Source organism: Panthera onca, chromosome A1 (genome assembly GCF_046562875.1).
Source record: "Panthera onca isolate mPanOnc1 chromosome A1, mPanOnc1 haplotype 2, whole genome shotgun sequence".
NCBI classification, from domain to species: domain Eukaryota; kingdom Metazoa; phylum Chordata; class Mammalia; order Carnivora; family Felidae; genus Panthera; species Panthera onca.
Window position 1 is genome coordinate 52964385 of NC_138339.1, and position 19987 is coordinate 52984371.

At 35.8% G+C, this 19987-nt stretch overlaps 1 protein-coding gene across 1 annotated transcript in view; it reads left to right on the forward strand.

Moving 5' to 3' along the window:
• GABRA1 (gamma-aminobutyric acid type A receptor subunit alpha1) overlaps window positions 1-19987 on the forward strand; it is a 61197-nt gene that overhangs the window by 8746 nt on the left and 32464 nt on the right. The window contains exons 4-5 of the mRNA XM_060634937.3: window positions 12095-12162; window positions 19263-19483. Coding sequence (XP_060490920.1) covers window positions 12095-12162; window positions 19263-19483 — 289 coding nt within the window. The remainder of the gene's footprint in view (window positions 1-12094; window positions 12163-19262; window positions 19484-19987) is intronic.

The following is a 19987-nucleotide window of genomic DNA, read 5'->3' on the forward strand; positions in this document are numbered from 1 at the left end:
AAGGATATGATAGACCAAACAATTTGAAAAGTGGCTCAAATTTTTGCTTCTGTTTCTATTTTATGTATCATCCTGGAATGTACTGTAATTAAATCTGATAAACTTGAGAGTTATGAGGAAACTTTAATACTGACTCACTTAATTTTTGTTAATTTTCTTGGAGTGCAGTTTTTAGCCATAAGTGATATACTGGTATGTGTTTATTACATGTATCTCCTGAGTCATCAATATTTTTAAGTACATTTTGAAAATGTCTGTCTTTAGAAAACTACACCTTAAAATATTAAACATAGTTTTTAGATATTTTCGAAGACACAATCAGCTACAGAATTAGAAAAACATTACCCCCATGATTTCTGGATGCTATAAGCTGAAATTATTGAATGCATTTTCTCTGTAGTTATTTTAATTTCATTTCTTTACCATAGATTTGTGCGAAGTATAACATAAATTCCAGTAGATCTCCATTGCAAAAGTGTACTTTTGTTGTTGTTATTGTCACATGATCCATTTGCTTCTTTATCTACCCATTTTCACTGATGAAAAGTCCATGTAGACGAAATACTTGAAAGATTATCATTAGCTTCTAAGAGAGTAAAAGCTTCCTCTTAATAGCTTTGTGATCACAATTGAGGTAATCTCTAGCAAGAGAAATGGGCCCACTCTCTTCTCTATTAGGACAAAAGTCTGGTTTTATAAGAAGAGTAACATATGCAGAAGGCAGGGATGTTTTATTCTGAGTATCTTCCAAAGGTATAGAAATGTAATAAACTGAGACTCGAGACAAATGTAAGAAACTCTTGTATGTGCAAATTCATCACGACCTGTTTTTCAGAAAAACACACTGCCATCCGAAGGTATAGCAATACTCTTTGGAGACACACACAGTGGATCTAATAACTAAGCAACAAAATATGAAGCTTGGTTCATCTAGATGATAGAAACCAGTTTGCAGATATTGTTACACTATTTAAAAAGTCTACCTTTTCAGAGCCCAGAGAGCAATCCTGGGAAAATGATAGGATCACATAAAGAAATATACCCTGGAAGGGATATTCATTCTTTCTTTCTTACTCTTTCTTTCTTATTCTTTCTTTCTTTCTTTCTTTCTTTCTTTCTTTCTTTCTTTCTTTCTTTCTTTTTGTAATAGAAGAAATAAAAAGGAATACAATGATACAATGTGTGGAATTCTAATGATAGAATGTACTTTAGTCAGGAACAAAAGAGAACAATAAGTTTGCCATGTTTATATTTTATTTTTTAAACAAATTTTTAACGTTTATTTATTTTTTGAGAGACAGAGACACAGCATGAGCAAGGGAGGGGCAGAGACAGAGGGAGACACAGAATCTGAAGCAGCCTCCAGGCTTCGAGCTGTTAGCACACAGCCCGACATGGAGTTCCAACCTAGGAACTGTGAGATCATGACCTTAGCCAGAAGTCTGATGCTCATCCTACTGAGCCACCCAGGCACCCTTGGCCATGTTCATATTTTAAATACAAAGTTAATGAAGAAACCTTTAAATAGACTCAATTTGAAATAATCAGTAGCCAGAAAATACAAAACAAAACTGTCAGAAATTGTGGGATTCATTCTTATTTACAAATCTCTTTTTTTGAGGGCAAGGTATAGAGGGCTGTTTCTTCTTTGAACTAGGGACTAAAGCATGTTTTGGAAAGGCTCTTGCCCAAAGCCTGGTCATTACAGAATACAATCGTTGGGGGAGGGGAGAAGGTAAAAGCCAGAAAGAATGGCAAGATGAGAAACAAAAGGTTAGATAAGAAAGGTGAGCAAATTGGGCATTGAAAATAAGGAGAGGAGGGGAGCCTGGGTGGCTCAGTCAGTTAAGCATCCCATGCTTGACTTCAGCTCAGGTCATGATCTCATGGTTGTGGGATGGAGCCCCACATAGGAGCTGAGCGTGGAGCCTACTTAAGATTTTCTTTCTTTCTCTCTCTCTCCTCTGCCCCTCCCTGCCTCTCATAAATAAATAAATAAATAAGTAAGTAAATAAAATGAAAATAAGAAGAGGGAAGTGAGAGGGATAGAGAAGGTAAAGGAGAAGAACACAGAGAAGATGGTAAAAGAGAGGAATCTGTGTTATGAAGATTGGTAGGCTCACATGTTCCTTGATTAATCGAGATTCCTCTTCTCTCTTTAAATCAGGACCAAACCAAACACATTCTGAGTTCACCTTCTGAAGGTTTCTCCTTATTGGCTATGATTAAAATATATTAATGAAACCTGAATTTTCTCCAGCTTCCTAAAGCGTTAAATGATGCAGCCCCTGAATTGCAACTGTCTGAGTTAACATTTGGCCACTATCACATTGGTTCCCCCCTGCACTCTTGGTGGGGGACAAAAACAACCCATAAACATAGATCCCAAACTCAATTCTGAAGGGAGGTTTCAGTGTTTAAGGATAGGTAATGCCCTTCCAGTGACATCCTTTCCTTTTGCACAGCCTTCTATATAGGCTACATTTTATCAATAATAGGACAAAATCCCAGGGTGAGCAGGGCTGATGTTTGCAGTTTATTGTCTGGAACATAACACCAGGCTGAGGGGCTGCCCTTCTTCCTGTTCACAGGCTTCTTAAGCATCTTGCTTACAAAAGACCTTTTCTTCTATAAACAATTTTATTTCACTCCTTGGAAAACTGATTAAGGTAAAACCGTTTCTTTAAGTTTATTTATTTATTTATTTTGAGAGAAAGAAAGCATAAGCACAAGCAGAGGAAGGTCAGAGTGAGAGGGGGAGAGAGAGAATCTCAAGCATGCTCTGTGCCGTCAGTGCAGAGCCAAAGCTCGGGGCTCCATCCCAAGAACCGTGAGATCATGACCTGAACTAAATAAACTCCAGAGCAGGCCCGCTTAAGTGCTCAACTGACTGAGCCATCCAGGTGCCCCAGGGTAAAACCATTTTTAATGGAACTCTAAAAGGATAGTGCCAAAGGAATGATATCTTTCTTGGTTGAAGCACATTTTGAAAGGATTACAGAACATTTTTGACTCTCTCCCTCCCTGTAACAGTAGTTTCTAGAAATAATATAATTTCTTAATTTTGCCTTAGGTTTAACCTCAATGAATAACATCTAGGGTGATGGATGCCTCTCAAAGACTTCATCATTAAGCCAAAAAGATGAAGATGGTAAAGGAAAGAGAGTGAATGCATACTCATCACGTGACAAACCTAGGTGGATGGGAGAAGTAGAGAGCTAGATGAGTAGATAATGTACTTTACTTATCCCTTCTACACCCTTAAGAGATATTTAGTTAAGATTTTCTCCTTTTTCCATAAGTCTTATAGATTTGGGGTTTTTATTTATTTACTTCTCTCATATTTTACTTGAATATATCATTTAGATGAATATTTGGAACTGGAATATAATTGGGGTTTTTCTCTCAAGGTAATCTTTTTTAAAAGTACTAACATAATATTTAACAACCAATCTTATGCTTCAAAGCAAACTTTCTCCTTAACTTTCTAATTTTCCCAATTTTGGATTTGTTATGCTATATAAGACCTTTTAGACTTCTTTTAGCCCAATTATTGCAAGAGATCTCAGCTTTAAGATGCAAACGTCTCCGACTAAGGAAGGTGACTGGCTTGGATATGTGCACAGCTGGCAAAATGGTGTTAACTCCTTGGAGAATTAGTTTAGGTTCTTTGGTTACGGTTCTTTCTACATCAAAATAAGTAAAGGTGGAAAACTAAGTGCTCCGGAAAAAAAGCAAATCGACTTTTGTGAAATTTTGTGTAACTTTGTAAAGTTTAGGTGATTGGGGGTAGAGAAAGCAGTATGGTTTACCTCTTTGTCAAAATTCAACTTTGTATTATTTGTATTATTATTTGTATCCTGTGTGATGATGATATCAGAAGCAACCATTTTATTCATGTTCAACAGAAGCTAACACATACATTTTATATTTATATTAAACAGCCAGAATTGCAAAAATTAAGAGGCTGAGATATTAAGAGGACAATGTGGTGGCTTTTGACAGAATAGAAAGATTCTAAGTTACTGACAATATCCAAAACAATTTAAAAGGTTAGATTCATCCAGTACTTTTTGTTGGTGGTAGTGGTGTTATATTTACGTTGCCAGATAATGGTCTTTGGTATTGTCTTTTGAAATTGGACTCTGGGATCCTTTTCTCTGAATTTGCTGTAGTTTTATCGGGTGCTTTTAATGTGAGGTATGAAACCGATGCTCAGACTTTGGCATAATGCAATCCATTTCCCCAGAAATACTGTATCCAGACATTCCATAATTCAGTTGAATTTTTGAGAAAAAGCAGTTACCAAAAACCCAAGAGGAATTGTTAAAATGAACAGAGAACACCTTTTAACCTTTCCTGGCTGAGATCTCCAGTCAGTTCCTGAAGCCAGCTTGTCTAATGAATCCAACCTAGATACCCAAAGGAATGTTGTAGCATGTTTAGAAACTTTCTACTCTCATCTTTTCCTATTGTATATAAATCATCTTCTGATCAGTGCCAAGAAGTTCCTGAGATGAAATGTAGCTACTGAGATTATGCTCAAGTTATAAAGATCAAGTTATTAGTGAACAGCTGCAGTTTATTTTTTGTGCAGTTACTTTTGAAATTTTTATAGTTTTTATTTCTCATCTTGATTCTACAACCAATGTAGAATATTTTTAAAAATGTTTTCTGTAGATGATTGTGCTTTTTTTCAGGTAGAATCTGAACTCGTTCTTTGAAAAATAATGTTGTAGTGTTTCTGAGATGAGAAACTCTGCCATTTTGGAAAATTTAAGAGAAAACAAAATCCTAAGTGGATGTCATATTCCTCCAAGAGTGCTATAGTTTCGTCTCATGTAACTAAAATGCTATCATGCGAACAGGAAGTATGATGCCTCAAAGCTATTACAGGTTATACAGTCTTGTTCAAGACTTAATATAGACCAAAAGAAACCCATTTCTCCAGCACAACCATCATATTCTTCTCTAAAGGTTACCCTCTCCCAGTAAAAACTGCCTATAATATAAGGAAGAAAGGAGGGAAATTCTCAATGGAAATGAGATTAATCCCTGCCACAATAAAATTTATTTATTTATTTATTTTTGTCCTGGAAGATACCTGTATCATTTGAGTACTTTGAATCTGAAAACACGAAAGGATTAGGGATTGATTAGATATCTTGAAATGTGAGTTTCTACCCCATATCCAGATATAGTGGCTGTAGGCAGCCACAATTAAGTAGCTCTACATATCAGCTAGGGAAAGTTGCCAACTATTCTAAAGAATTTAGGGAATGAAAATGAAGGATAGGGAGCAAAAATGTTGCCCCAGGCATATTGGCAAGGAGTTGAAACATTGTCCATTCCAAGAGTACACACTTATGTTTATGTAGGGAGCCCAGAATATTTTCAATTTCCAAACAGGACTATTTCCAAGTGGGGTTTTAAGATATACTTTATTATGATGACTAATGTTAGTCCATTTAGTCTCCATATAGTGACTGCCTCTCTGAATTAATAGACAAAAAGTAACTCAAAGGAGGAGGTAACTCATAAGTTATAAGTCCACAGAACAGGGCCTAGTGAATATTACTCTGAGTTCTTCAGCAGACAGCATTTCCAGGAAAAATATGGCCAGTACCATATTAAATAAATTATTGGGATAGGCATTCCTAATAAACCACCACCTGTAATTCTTCACTGTTGATTCCCTCTTCCATTTTCTTTATTACACTCTTATAATGCATTATTCACACAGCATCAGCTTTCTTCTTAAATTGCAAGTAACATCATTTCACCTCATTACCCAAAGGCTTCTTATTGAATTAGAATAAAGGTCAACTGCTTGGTAAAATGCACAAATCTCTTTAGGTGTGGCCCCACTTGCATCCAGAGTGTCATCTTTTACCATGACCATCAGCATCACCAGACTCCAGATATATTATTGGATTTTCTGTTTCTTAAACATCACACATTTATTCTCACCTTAGATCTTGTTCTTTCTGAAAACTCCTCCTTTAATTGTCTTTCCCTTTCTGCTCATCCTTGAATATTTCTCATTATTGAGGTCTCAGTTCAAAGTTATCTCTTCAAAAGTCATTCTTTCAGAGCATGTATAATGATCTGAAATTAATTAGTATAATTTGTGTATGTGTTTGTATATAACTACGATCTACCAATCTACATTTCTAATCTATCATCTATTTATCCCATCTATGTTTCTAATCTATCTAAAATGTTTTCCCCAAGACTAAAAGATAAACTACAGAATAGGAACACTTACACTTTTTTTTCATAATATTACTATAACTTGGGACAGTGCCTGCCTGACATTTAGAAAATGCTCAATAAACATTTTCTGGTTAAATTAATGTACCCAACAAACGCATCTCAAAGTGTTTTTGGCATCAAATATTATTCCACCCTTACTCCAGTGTGATATAGTCAACTGTACAGGTATTATTTCTTCACTGAAAAGGCAAGAAAACAGGCTCAGAGAGATTAAAGTATTGTACCTGCAATCACACAGCTTGTTCTCCAGGAGAATCAGAGTAAAAATCTGAGTGTTTTGACTTTTAATCCAATGTGCTTACTTCTTACTATACCACACTGCTTTTCTCATTTCTGCTTCAAGCACTAATCATCTTTTCGAATTATCACTTAAAAACATCTGTTATTTCAATACTTATCAGCAGGATATCAACATTGTAAGAAATCCCTGGTAAAAACAAATTTACTGCTGTCTAGCAGCTATAGAGTATATAATATAGTGTGTGTGTGTGTGTGTGTGTGTGTGTGTGTGTGTATGTGTATGTATATATATATTTCTGTGTGTGTGTGTATATATATATAAAGCATATAAATGTATATAAATCATATATATAAAGCACATAAAATATATATATGTATGTAAAGTGTATCTTTGAAGGTTATGCTTCTTTAAAGACTGATTTTGATTGGTTTACTTATCATTATAAATTTTATTTATGTTGATATACTATTTTAAGATATCCCCAGGGCACCTGGGTGGCTCAGTTGATGAAGCATCTGACTCTTTTTTTTAATTTTTACTTTTTTTTTAATGTTTATTTATTTTTGAGAGAGAGAGACAGAATGTGAGCAGGGGTTGGGGGGAGGGACAAAGAGATGGGGAGACACAGAACTTGAAGTGGGCTCTAGGCTCCATGCTGTCAGCACAGAGCCCAACGCGGGGCTTGATCTCAGGAACTGTAAGATCATGACCTGAGCCAAAGTTGGACACTTAACCGACTGAACCACCCTGGTGCCCCAACACCTGACTCTTGATTTCAGCTCTTGATTTCATGATTTCACATTCATGGTATCGAGCCCCGTGTCATGATTTCTCATTCATGAGATCGAGCCCCGTGTCAGGCTCTGCACTGACAGGGCTGAGCCTGCTTGGGATTCTCTGTCTCCCCCTCTCTCTGCCCCTCTCCTGCTCACAAGCACATGTTCTCTCTTTCTCTATCTTTCAAAATAAATAAACATTAAAAAAAGTATCCCCAACCACTGTATTCATCATCATCATCATCATCATCATCATCATCTCATTTTACATGATTCCACATTTATCCCTTTGACACTTGAACATACATATAAATTTACACAAATTTTAAAGACTGTTGATCTTTTTTTTTACAGTGGACAGAGATAGATTACTGTGAAGAATATACTTTAAAAAATTTATTTGCTAATTAATCTGCTCTTTGAACGTTTCCTCCAGCTGAGTTATTTTAATTGATTTCCATTTTCAGACAATTTCCTAGTTACATAAGGGGTCCATTCATGTTTAACTTTGGCTAGCTGTAAAATCATTCCAGCTGAACTTTATTAGAAGTTCCTGACTCATGTTGTGTGCTCTTAAGTAGAATATTGGAAACATAAAAATATCTTCACTTTTCCTCATGAGATCCATAGAAAGGCCTTGAGTATTTTCTAGATGTTTCTAATAATACTTTAAGAGTCCAGTGCAATGTCATATATATATATATATGTGTATGTATATATATATATATATATATACACATATATATATAAAACAGGCAAGTTAACCATGTCACTTTTTACAGTTTGGGTAAAGTACATTCATAACAGTCCTCATTCTTGAACCTTTGCACTCTGAATTATAAATCTTCTGTCTTAAAGAACAATGACTTCACTTATCACTAAGGAAATTGCTGGTGAGCTGGAGTGAAAGACATACTTTTGTTCAAAGGAACCTATTTCTTGTCACTGAAATTGTACTCAACTGAACGAGAATGTGGTTTGAGGATAATCATTAGGTATGTATTTGAAAAGGAAAAACGAAGGAAAGGAATACATAAGATGTTAGCAGTGGATTTATGTAAATGGTAGTATTCTAGGGAGTTTAATTTTTTTTATGTTTTTTTTGAAATTTCCAAACATACTATGAAGATTTAAAAAATTAAATAAACAACATGATGCATTCTATTGGCTTCATGTTTACCCAAAAGCTTTTGTAACATTTTAGAGCAGCATTCCTAGATAAGTTTGGGAAATACGGGGCTAAACAAGGTTGATCGCATTTATTTAAAACATGACATCTTAGAGACATTGGCACGCTAATATTCATAATGAATCTTCCAGAGGCATGCATAATAAACAGTGGAAACTGGACAATCACAAACAGCCAATGAGAAATCAAAGAAAACTGTTTGGGTATGCGGTAAGGAAAATATTTTAGAGGGGAAAATACAGAAGGTGTTGTTTCCTTTCTCTAGTTAATCTTATCCCAAGGTCCAGATGGCTTCCTGGATTTCACTGCTTTGTGCTTGGTGCCATCACCCACCTCTTCCATTCAGTAGTTGAGTGGTCCCTGCAGGCCCCTCCCCCACCCCCAGGCAACTTCAGTTTGGGGACTTGGAAATTTTGCTACCTTAACCTTAAGGTTTGTGACTATGTTTGGAGGAGAAACAGGATGAACAGAGAGCAAAAATCAGAAACTCTTTAAAGATATCTGTATGGTTAGAGTGCAGGGTGAGGTCATTTGAGGGATTCATGAGGTAAGGGCTCTTGGTCAGGGTACATACCTGGGAATATTACAGTGGTGACTTTTGGGAAATATCAGAGGGAGGTAGCTAGTGCAAAATAAGGTGAAGCACTTGAAGATGATGAACTGGTATGGTAAGTATACTTAGGGGTAGGGATAGATAAAAGATTAAAGAAATATACTTTCAAAGTGTGATTATAGTCATTTGTGTGAACTGCTTTGCATTTATGCCTAACCTCTATATGGCACACTAACAATTATGTGTGGCAATAAATGTATGTAAACTTAACCATGTTTTACATTCTATTTTATTGTTACAGTAATCTTTATAAATAGGCTGTTTGGTCTTTATAATTTGTTAGTTATATAGCATCGTCATTTACTAACAATCTAAAACAGCAAGGGGAAATGGCCCATATATTTAGAAAGTGGATATCTCACTTCTTTGCAGTGCTTTATCATGCTAGATTAAACAGATTGGTTGCTCCTAAAACATCTGCTAAGTCAATTTTTGTAAAGCTACTAGCTACCTTGGGGAGTTACCATGAAGTGCAGAAATTATGCCCTGCCTGCACCCAAGAAATAGATAATGGTGATAAAGGAGTTCAAAAAACTACCCCACACTGCCAAGCAGTTGCAAGTGTGCAGACAGGGATTCATATATATTTCCTAAATGAACATGCATTTAATAGTGGATCCCTGCCACAAAAATAAAAATGAAAGAATGGGCATCATTTTAATTCTGCAGATGTCTCTCAGATCTATAAGGTATTCACTGTAAGTCTTAAAGTTTATAATCTGCAGAGAATCAAAACTCAGCCTTAGAAACAAAATTAGGTTGAGCCATACAGTTAGAAAAATAAATAAAATAACAGGATGATCCAACTATTTCAAGACTTATGTAGAAAGAAAATACAGACATTAATTTTTTCTCTTATCACACAATTTGGAGTGCTTTTAATTGCAAGAAATTAATCTGTAAATAATAAAGAAAATTATTTCCTATAAGGAGCATACCTGGTATTCAAAGAATTAGGATGCAAATATGCCCAACTCTATATTATCTGTTGTCTTTCTTTTTGTATTGTTTTCATGACAGTAAGTGCATATTTTGTCATATCAAAGAAAGTCCAAGTGATGGTTCCTTTGCTTCAACTAGAAAGGAAAATGCTGAAAGAGAAAGGCCAAAAATGAGCTCAATTAATAAAATAAATTCTAGTTTTTGTGAATAGATAGCATACATTTTTCTTTTTATTATTGTTTTAATTCGAAGTCAGGCCATGACATTCTAATAAAGTATGAGCTCTAGATGGAGTCTTAAGAAATAGCAGATGTTTAGGCTAAGGAAAAGAATTAGTCTAGTAAAAAATACTTTTGGAGGGGCGCCTGAGTGGCTCAGTCGGTTAAGCGTCCGACTTTGGCTCAGGTCATCATCTCATGGTTCGTGAGTCCAAGCCCTGTGTGGGGCTCTGGGCTGACAGCTCAGAGCCTGGAACCCGCTTCAGATTCTGTGTCTCCTTCTGTCTGCCCCTCCACCGATTGCAGTCTGTATCTCGCATTGTCTCAAAATAAATAAACATTTAAAAAAAATTAAGAAAAAAATACTTATGGAAAGAGAGTGCAATAAAAAGAAAGAGGTGTGCACTGGGAAAATAACTGCAGAAGGGGAGAGGATGGGGGCAGGTAGAAGAGGCAAATGGTTATTGCAGCTTAGACGTTGCTGATGGCTGTGAAGGAACAGTGAAGGACAAGTGAAACACTTGCTGTAGAATGTTAACACTGATGTTGGAAATAAGTTCTAAATACATAGCTCTATTTTCTTTGTCTCAAACTATGTCCTCCATTTTGAAGTTTTTAAAGGGTAAATCCCAGATAATTCTTACATCAAGGGGTTCATTTAAGCATTTTGGAGCCAACGAAATTGTTAGCCAAAAAAAAAAAAAAAAAAAAAAAAAGAATAGAAAGGAAAAAAAAAAAAGAAATATTGGATTGGTTGTTGAAGGGATTATCTGTACCTCCAATTTAGATTATAATTTGTGGTACACATTATGTGTAGTATATAATAAGACCTTCTTGAGAGAAATTTATACTGAAAGTATTTACTGTTTGCAAGTGACTTGCTCAAAGATAAAATTCTTGATTTTCAAAAGAATTCATTATTGCATATATCAGATCACCTTCTTAATGTGCTACCTTTGAGATATAAATGTCCTGATAAATAAAATGAGTAGCTTAAGATACTGGGCCATTAGTTCTCAGAGCTACAGTTGAAAATGACAAAGCCACCCTTTTCATTCTCACCTCAAACAAATTGTGTCCTTATATGAAAGCAACATTTTTCAATTTTTGGAGGGAGGGGGTACTATTTCCTTCAAAATTTCTGTGTTGAGTTGTCACCTAACTACAATAAATATGTTTTGTTGGTTGATATATATGCCTCAGAGATTAATAAAATAAAACCACATTGAACTTGAAATGGAATCTATTAAAGGAACTTTTTCTGTGCCAATATATGTCCTTCTTATCCTCAAAATTGAAAATATTTGTATAGGTTGTCAGATTTTTCCCAGGGAGTAATTTGGATAGTTCAGTTATGATTTAGTGCCAGCAAGCAGTCATTTGTAAAACATACCCTTGAGTCTTTAAAGAGTTAATAAAGTTTGCTGCAGTATACTATATACTTCCCAAGAGTATCCTAAATACCTGGAGGATCTGGTGAGCTCTAAGAATGTTTAAGCTGAAATCATACCCATATGCTAATGTTGTTATGACAATGTGAAATGGCTTGGTATCATTTAGGAAAGTGTGTCCATTATTGAAGAATTCATTAAGCAGCCACTGACTCCTCCATGGAGTCTGCCTCCCAAAGTGGCATATTTGGGCTGCATTCTCCATTGAAAAATATTAACTGTGAAATTTCATGTGTAAGCAGCAAATTATCAGGACTACACAGTGGACCAATTTTAGAAATAGCTAATCAAAGCCAATAAATTTCCCATTTGGGTGTGAGTATGTGGTGGTGAGATCTAATAAGGACTATTGATGGACATTCACTGTCCTCATTTCCTGCTTCATCAGAGCGTGTAACTGAAGTGAAGACTGACATCTTCGTCACCAGTTTCGGCCCTGTTTCAGACCATGATATGGTAAGTGACACTACATTTTTGGTTTTCTTGGTATATTTTCTAAATTTAACTTTGGAAAGAAAAGTACAGACCAAGTATGTCGAAAATAACTTCAAATAGCTTGGCTGTATCTTTGTGTCTTTCCATAAGTGTAATATGTAATATATACTTACATATAATGTATAATATTAGCATAATAGGAATATATTAGACAGAGAAATAATTAAAATAAAACACACTGGAGGGAAATGTTTAGCTTCACTGCAAAAGACATTCATTAAATTATTACCAAGAAGGAAAATAAAACTAATACATACCTGTTCTTTCTTTTCCCAACCCAATAAATTAACATGGATATCTCTTCTGTCTGATGGGAATTGGTAAATCAGTAGAGCTCTCAGGATGTTATGTAATATTTGTGAACTATAGAAGCCAAAAAAATCATAAAGAAGTCATGAAGACATATTGTTATGAATTTTTCAAAGATCTATTTGTTGAATATCATTTTTGAAATGCCTTTTTGTTGACACCATCTTTACATAAGAGTTCTCTCATTTCAGAGTAGTTCAGATGATTCAGAATAAAAATTACAGAAAGTATCAATTTATTCAGAATAAAAATTACAGAAAGTATCAATTTAGACCAGCATTTCCCAAAGTGTGGAAGCTCACAGTTTGGCAGGGTAAAAGCTCTGATAAATCCCGAGGTAAGGAAACCTGTTTAACTACATTTAAGCTAGTGTTTTTCCAATCATATTTGCCTGAAACCTTTTATATGATACCTGTTGACATTCTGTAGACCTAGTATTCTGTGAGTCAAACACTGGGGAGTGCTGGCTCAGGATAATTACATATGTTAGATCTTAACACAGGTTGAGAAATGTACCAACTATGGCAATTAGAGTCAGCAGAACATAAGAGAGACAGCGGAGTAGTAGATAAGAATACAGATTTCTGAACCAGAACGCTGCCTGGGTTTATAATTCCAGCTTCTGCACTTATATTTTATATTGTTGTATTCTTGGAAGTTCCTTAATATCTCTTTGCCTCAGTTTCTTTACATGTAAGATGGTAGTAATGATAATACCTCATGGGGTTATCACAAATATTAAATGAATTCATACATGACAAGCACTTAAAAAAATCTTGCCTATAGGAAGCACTCAACAAATGTCAGCCATTATTACTATGCAAGAAATAGAGATATAAAAGTATCCAAAATTGTGGATTTATTCCTTTGGCAACTTATTACAGTGGTTGGTTTGTAGACCACTTTATTGAAATGTTGTGTTCTACAATAGTTTTTTGCTAGACTGATCACTCTCTGAGAACGTCTTGTGATTCTCCCATGTTGGAATTCTGTCTTACAACACTATTCTCTTATGCTACTACTCTAATTAAGAACATGTAAAAGATCCCAGTCAGATTTAAGGTCAGATTTAAACTTCCCTGCCTGTATTTCATACAGTCCATAGATGATGCTACTACTCATCCTCACTTGTTCCTAATGTTGACTATTTACTTTAGTTATTTGCTTACATACTACTTTCTGTGAGGCAACACCACAGGGGGGTGAGTGAACTTGCCTAGGATTCAGGCTGGCTGAATTCAAATCTTACCACTACCAATATAACCTTGGTAAGTGAGTAAGCCTCAAAGTACTAAAATGGGTATACTATTGTAATTGCCCATCCTTATAAGATAGTTAGGAATTTTAAATGACCTATATAAAGTGTTCATAGACAGTGCTCAATAAATAATAGTTACTATTTTTGCCTCTGAACTCCTTATCATGCCATGTACCCTTCATGGAAATTCCCTCTATTTTGTACCCATCTAAATCCTATGTTTCTATAAAGGCCCAAATCAAAACCTAAAAGATTAATGAAAACTTTTTTTTACCAATCCAATAATGGATTAAGTTTCCCTTTCTGCATTCTAGTCACATTTACTGATGGTAAAATAACAACTTAGCTCTTGGTCTCATTTATAACAATACTTTGTAAAGTTATTTCTCTTATATAAATGTCTTATTTTCTTCAAGTGATGCCAAGAAATATAAAGACACATTTGTTTCATATCCCTCACAGTATCAGTGCATCGCTGGGCTGCAGTATGTGTTGACTTACTACTTATTTAGTGATAGGTTTAGGAGTCTATATTGTCTTTAAAAAAATACAGTCTTATGGGACTCAATAAATAATGCCCTCTTTCCTATGTGAGTTCTGAGCCTTTTTAGAAATAAGGTAATAGAGTAAGGGGTTTGGAAAATGAGAATACCATCTTTATTACTAATGATGGTGGTACTGCAGGAGTGGCTTATAACTGCAGAAAAGTAGGTTTGCAGATAGTAAACAACAGAATCAGCTAGATTACCACCTAGTTAACAGGCAACACTTTGGCCTCCCTCTGTTAAGGCATAGACTGTCTATGTAAAACTTCTAGCATAGAGAAACAGCCGAATTTATGAGTCTTATGGACAGCGCAGAGCAGGAAGAGGCTGAGATAGACAAGATTGATTTCTCCTTCCAAATTTACCCATCAAATTAAATTATTCTTCCTCCTCCCCTCCCTAAATAGAAGGGTATGAGGGAATGGGGAGCATTCAGAAGATTTTGCACTGCTGAAGCTCTCTTCTCATCAGTGGAAACATTGAGAGGGGATGAAGCATTACAAACATCACACACTAATAATGATATTATTCCTCCTCCTCCTCTTCATTATTATCATTATCATCATCATAATGAAAAATGAATATTCTCTATCTCTGGCATCTTTCATAATGCCTCACATAGAGTAGATGCCCAATAGGAGTTGTTAAGGGACAGTGTTCAAGTAAAGGTATATGCAATCAAAAACTTCTCTTGAAAATATTTGATATACTTTTGAGTCATCGGTTTAGATTGTGATTTAAGGAACCACAGTTGTTTGTTCGTTTGTTTGTTTGCCTGTTTGTTTTTGTCTTGGACTAAAGGTGCATGCATTAACCCTATGATTATCATGAGTTACTTTTCATACATGGCCTTTGTCATATATCAGATAGGAAGAAGGAACAGAGTGTCTAAGCCAGTTATACTTCTTATTGCCTAAAATTCCAGAACCAGACGATGTTTGAATTGTTCTGTCAAAGGACAAAATTAGTCAGGTCTACAACTGATATGCTAAGTGGCTAGTGGAAATTATACCTGGCCAATTCATTTGGGAAGATTACTTATTTAAACCACATTATGGGAGGGGCGCCTTGGTGGCTCAGTCAGTTAAGCGTGACTCTTGACTTCGGCTCAGGTCATGATAACACAGTTCAGTTCGTGGGATCGAGCCCCGAACTGGGCTCTGCACTGATAGTGCTGAGCCTACTTGGGATTCTCTCTCTCTCTTCTCTCTCTGCCCCTCTTTTGCTCTCTCTCTCTCTCTTTCAAAATAATTAAATAGACAAACAAACAAACAAAACTTTAAACCACATTATGGGTGAATTATGCATAAAGAGCAGTAAAGTATGATTTAGAGGCTATTACTATTAGAAGGCCAAATGAAAAGGCTATTTTTCAAGACCAGAAAACTTCATAGTTTTTAAAATGAGAATTACTAAAATATGTAATTAATAATAAACACTATTGAATGTTTATAATATGTGAGGCACCATGCTAACAGTTTTATAGATCATATTTCATCTAGTAACTCATACTGTGTATTTTACCTACGTATTATTATTATTATTATCCACATTTTCCAGAGGAGGAAAGTGACCTATCTAGGTAGCAACTTGAACCCAGGCTCTGTGTCCCTAGAGAATCTGCTGCTCCCAAGGCATCTGACTTCATCTGGAATAGAAAACAAAATTAGGACAACTCCTTAGCTTTATTTTAAAAACCATTAATTGGCAATCAAACAGCACATTCCCAGGGCACTAGGTTCTGACAGAAATATCTAGGCAGCACAATCACAGAGCCCTGTTTTCCATGGTGCTTAAAATGTACGAAGTCAGAGCACACACAGATGGTAATAGCTGGTGTGAGTGGGAACACTTCCACACAATATTTATTTAGAAACATATCGGATGTTTTATCCCAGTCTTCAGAATAAGACTCAAATTCTACAGGGACCACTGTATTGGACAGGGTCACTTGGAGAGACTTTTCACTTGGATGGTGGGGGCTGGAACACCGGACCTTGAACAGATTCTTCACCAGAGCTTCCTCTTTGTTCAGACAGTCTTCTCTAGAGTCTTTTCTTGTGCCTTCTGATTTTTCTTTGCTTAGTTATGACCACCTCACTTTCCTCAGGTTTCCTATCCTGCTACCTGTCCAAACAAATAGCACTTTTTCATTCCCAGTGACATTGAACTCTAGTCTAAATCTGTGTTGATTAGAAACAAACAAAAAAAAATTGGGAGACAAATAACTTCTAATGTTTACTGAGAACTTCCTATGTTTCAGACATTCTTGCAAGCTATTCACTTGCATTAACTCGCTTCTCACAATAGGCCAGTGAAATCAGTACTGCCATGATCCCCACTTTCTAGGTCAAAAACTGGAGTTTAGAAAGACAAGAAATGACCTAAAGTCATATATCTGGAAGACAGACAATTCAGTTCTAATTAGCAAGTTTGGAACTTATATCCATAACCATCATGCTATGTAGGGGTCTATTTCCTCTCTCTTGTTTCAGCTTCCTGAAGAAAGCGCTGGCCCATCCTGGCCTAATGAACTCTGACCCTGAGGGTTAGGTCATGCCAAGAGCCACCTGCCGCTCCCATGGCAACATTGCAGGGCCTTTCATAGAAAATGAGAAACCAAATATTTACACTCTTGATTAGATGGGTTTTGATCACTATCAAGTGCTTTTATTTCAGTTTTCATTTCTACTTCGAACTGAAGGGAACGTGGGAATCAAAGCTTATCCAGTTAATTTTCTGTGTGTGTGTGCCTGTTTGTGCCACCAGTACGGTATTTGAAGGGAGAATTTCATAAATGAATTTGGGCATTTCAATGTCTGCCATTAGCACAGGTAAGTAAAGCTGGTTGTAAACATGACAAATATGTAAAAAAAGCAATTTGGCAAGTTTTGACATAATTTTTTGGAATCATTGGCTTTGGGATAGAGCTTGTTAAAGATTTGATAATAAATACATTTTAAGGTTTTTAAAATATTTAACATTTCATTTTCAAAGATCTCCTTGGAGTGAGTAAACAAGCAAAGTTGTTGGATTCATGGGAATATGGTCAGTCTAGGCATCCTTGAAATCTTGATTTACAAGTGACTATTCCCTCTACTGTTTGACAGGGTAAAGTAGTTCAGTTGGACAGAAAATAGAGCTTATGTGGCTGATTCCTGAGTAATAGAAATATCATCATTATCATATCCCTATCTCATAAGCCTGTCTGTTGTCCAGAGAAGAGAACAAACACAGCTCAGGGTAAATCCTTCCATTTGCTTTCAGGGTAAGCACTGCTACTCTGTATCACTTCCCCACGTAGCCCATAGGCTCCCTCCCCATTTCTCTCCTCATGGAAAATGCCTTTCCAAGCCCATCGCACTACATGAGTTTCCCTTACAGCATCCAAATCTAAACAGCTTCTCCCTCTGCTAAATTAAAAGATGCTTAACAAATGTTTCTTGGTGAGTAAATTCCTATGTCATGTATCTCAGTGCTTTTTCACCTCACACTTCCGGACACAGGAAAACCTAAGCAAAAATCAAGGTATTTTCTCTTGCCCACAAAAATAAACTGGCATTATGTCACACTTCCTTGTCGCTGTCTCAATCAGCATTTAACACTATGCCTGACGTACTGTAAACTATGCAGTAATAATTGTTAGCTACTTGATCAGTAAGAGCTCAGCAATGCCAAACATGTGGCCGAAGCATAAACCTTTACTCAGTCTTTACCCAATCTTACTTAAACCCTGAGAAAGAGACAGGTGGTTAAATTCATGCACAAAATGTCTATACACAGACATTATATATTCTGCATGTTTTAAGATTATATGTATAAGATTAAAAACAACAACAACAACAACAACAGCTTTCTGATGCATTGAGGTTTAGGGGATTAAGAAAATGTACCATGATGTTTTCAAGTTAGTCTTTCTTCCAGTTTGGAGCAAGCTAAGATTAATGGAGAATGTGGTAATCTTTATTTCAAACCATTAAGTTCGAAATTTAGTGTCAGTGTAGCAAGTGCTGCAAGGAAGATGGATATTACCCTTTTCAATTTTAGGAGCTGGTAAGTCACATTGCTTGTTTTCAGATTAGCAGATGTTTGTCTCTGGGTATTGCCATAAGGAATGCTGTGTTTATTCAAATAAATAGATTCCCTGGCTGTGAATGATGATGAGCTTCACACATTTCTCATGTGTCTTATACACACATAATCTCACAAACACACACTCACACACACCCGCATATTCTGTATTTTTTTTTTTTTTGGCAAAGATCCCAATTAACAGTGAAACAGATTCTTTATTCTCATAATGTTCTTTGTTGTGGAGAATTGAAAGTCTCTGCACATTATATGTGAAAAAGAAAAAATTTTACTTAGCCAAAAAGGATATGGGATTCTCACACTCTTATTAGAAGCCGGAACAAGAGAGAGGAAAACACAGCCATAGAAGCCACAGTGGATGATTTGAGATTGACTGAGATTTTCAGAAACTATGGAAGCACCGCCCCCACCCCCCCCACCCCCACCCCCACTCCAAATACTATGCTGGGTCTTCATAACTGGAATTAACCTAATTTAAATATTTTCCTGTATGTAGTAAGCTCTAACATGAATTTTATTTTTTATGTGTACTGTGTTCTGTTTTTTTTGAGTGCTGGTGTGGTGGAGCTGTAGGGAGTAGGACATGATTTTCCTCTCACATATCTCAGGAAATAATCAGTGGAAATTTTTTGACCAAGAAATATTTCAGGCATTTTAAGTGTTTTAAAAAATGATTATGCCAGCCAATGATTCACCTGCCACCAATATGTACAGGCTACCACAAGTTTACTTCTGGAAACATCACCTAGCTCATATTTTGCTTCTAAAGTTACAGAAATTATGCATGGTCTGTGTAAGCTATTTGCATTGCAAAATATAGCTCAGTGTACTCTTTGCCATTTTCCAAAATTACCTAGGAATATACAATAGATGTATTTTTCCGTCAAAGCTGGAAGGATGAAAGATTAAAATTTAAAGGACCCATGACAGTTCTCCGGTTAAATAACCTAATGGCAAGTAAGATCTGGACTCCAGATACCTTTTTTCACAATGGAAAGAAGTCAGTGGCACACAACATGACCATGCCCAACAAACTCCTGAGGATCACAGAGGATGGTACCTTGTTGTATACCATGAGGTAAGGATGACTGTGTTCTGTTTGGGTCTCTTTCTGAACTTTCTCTTCCATATATATGTGATCATGAAGCCAGTGGGCCATGGTAGAGTGTCTCGTTTCCTGTCTGCCCTATTCTACAACTTTAATAAATACTCTGTTGTGAGAAATAAATTGACTGAAATATTATGCAAGTATTGAGGTGTTAAGTAAAATGATTAGATAAAATGGGAAAAAATTTATAATGTGTACTAAGTGATATATCTCTCCAACATACTCTAATTCAGTATAAGGAAATTCTTCTCCTACTATTAACCCCATATATTCCTGCATCCCAGTAAAGTCTAGATTAAATTCTAGAAGCTATCTCAAAATATATATCTGAAAGTTTTTCTACTTAAAAAAAGAGCGGGGGGGGGGAGGGAATAAAAGGAAGGGGAAAAATTAGGACAGCACAAGGGCCTTAAAAACTATAGATTCATGTGAAGGTATACATTTAGAAGAATTTATAATGATACTATTAGTTAT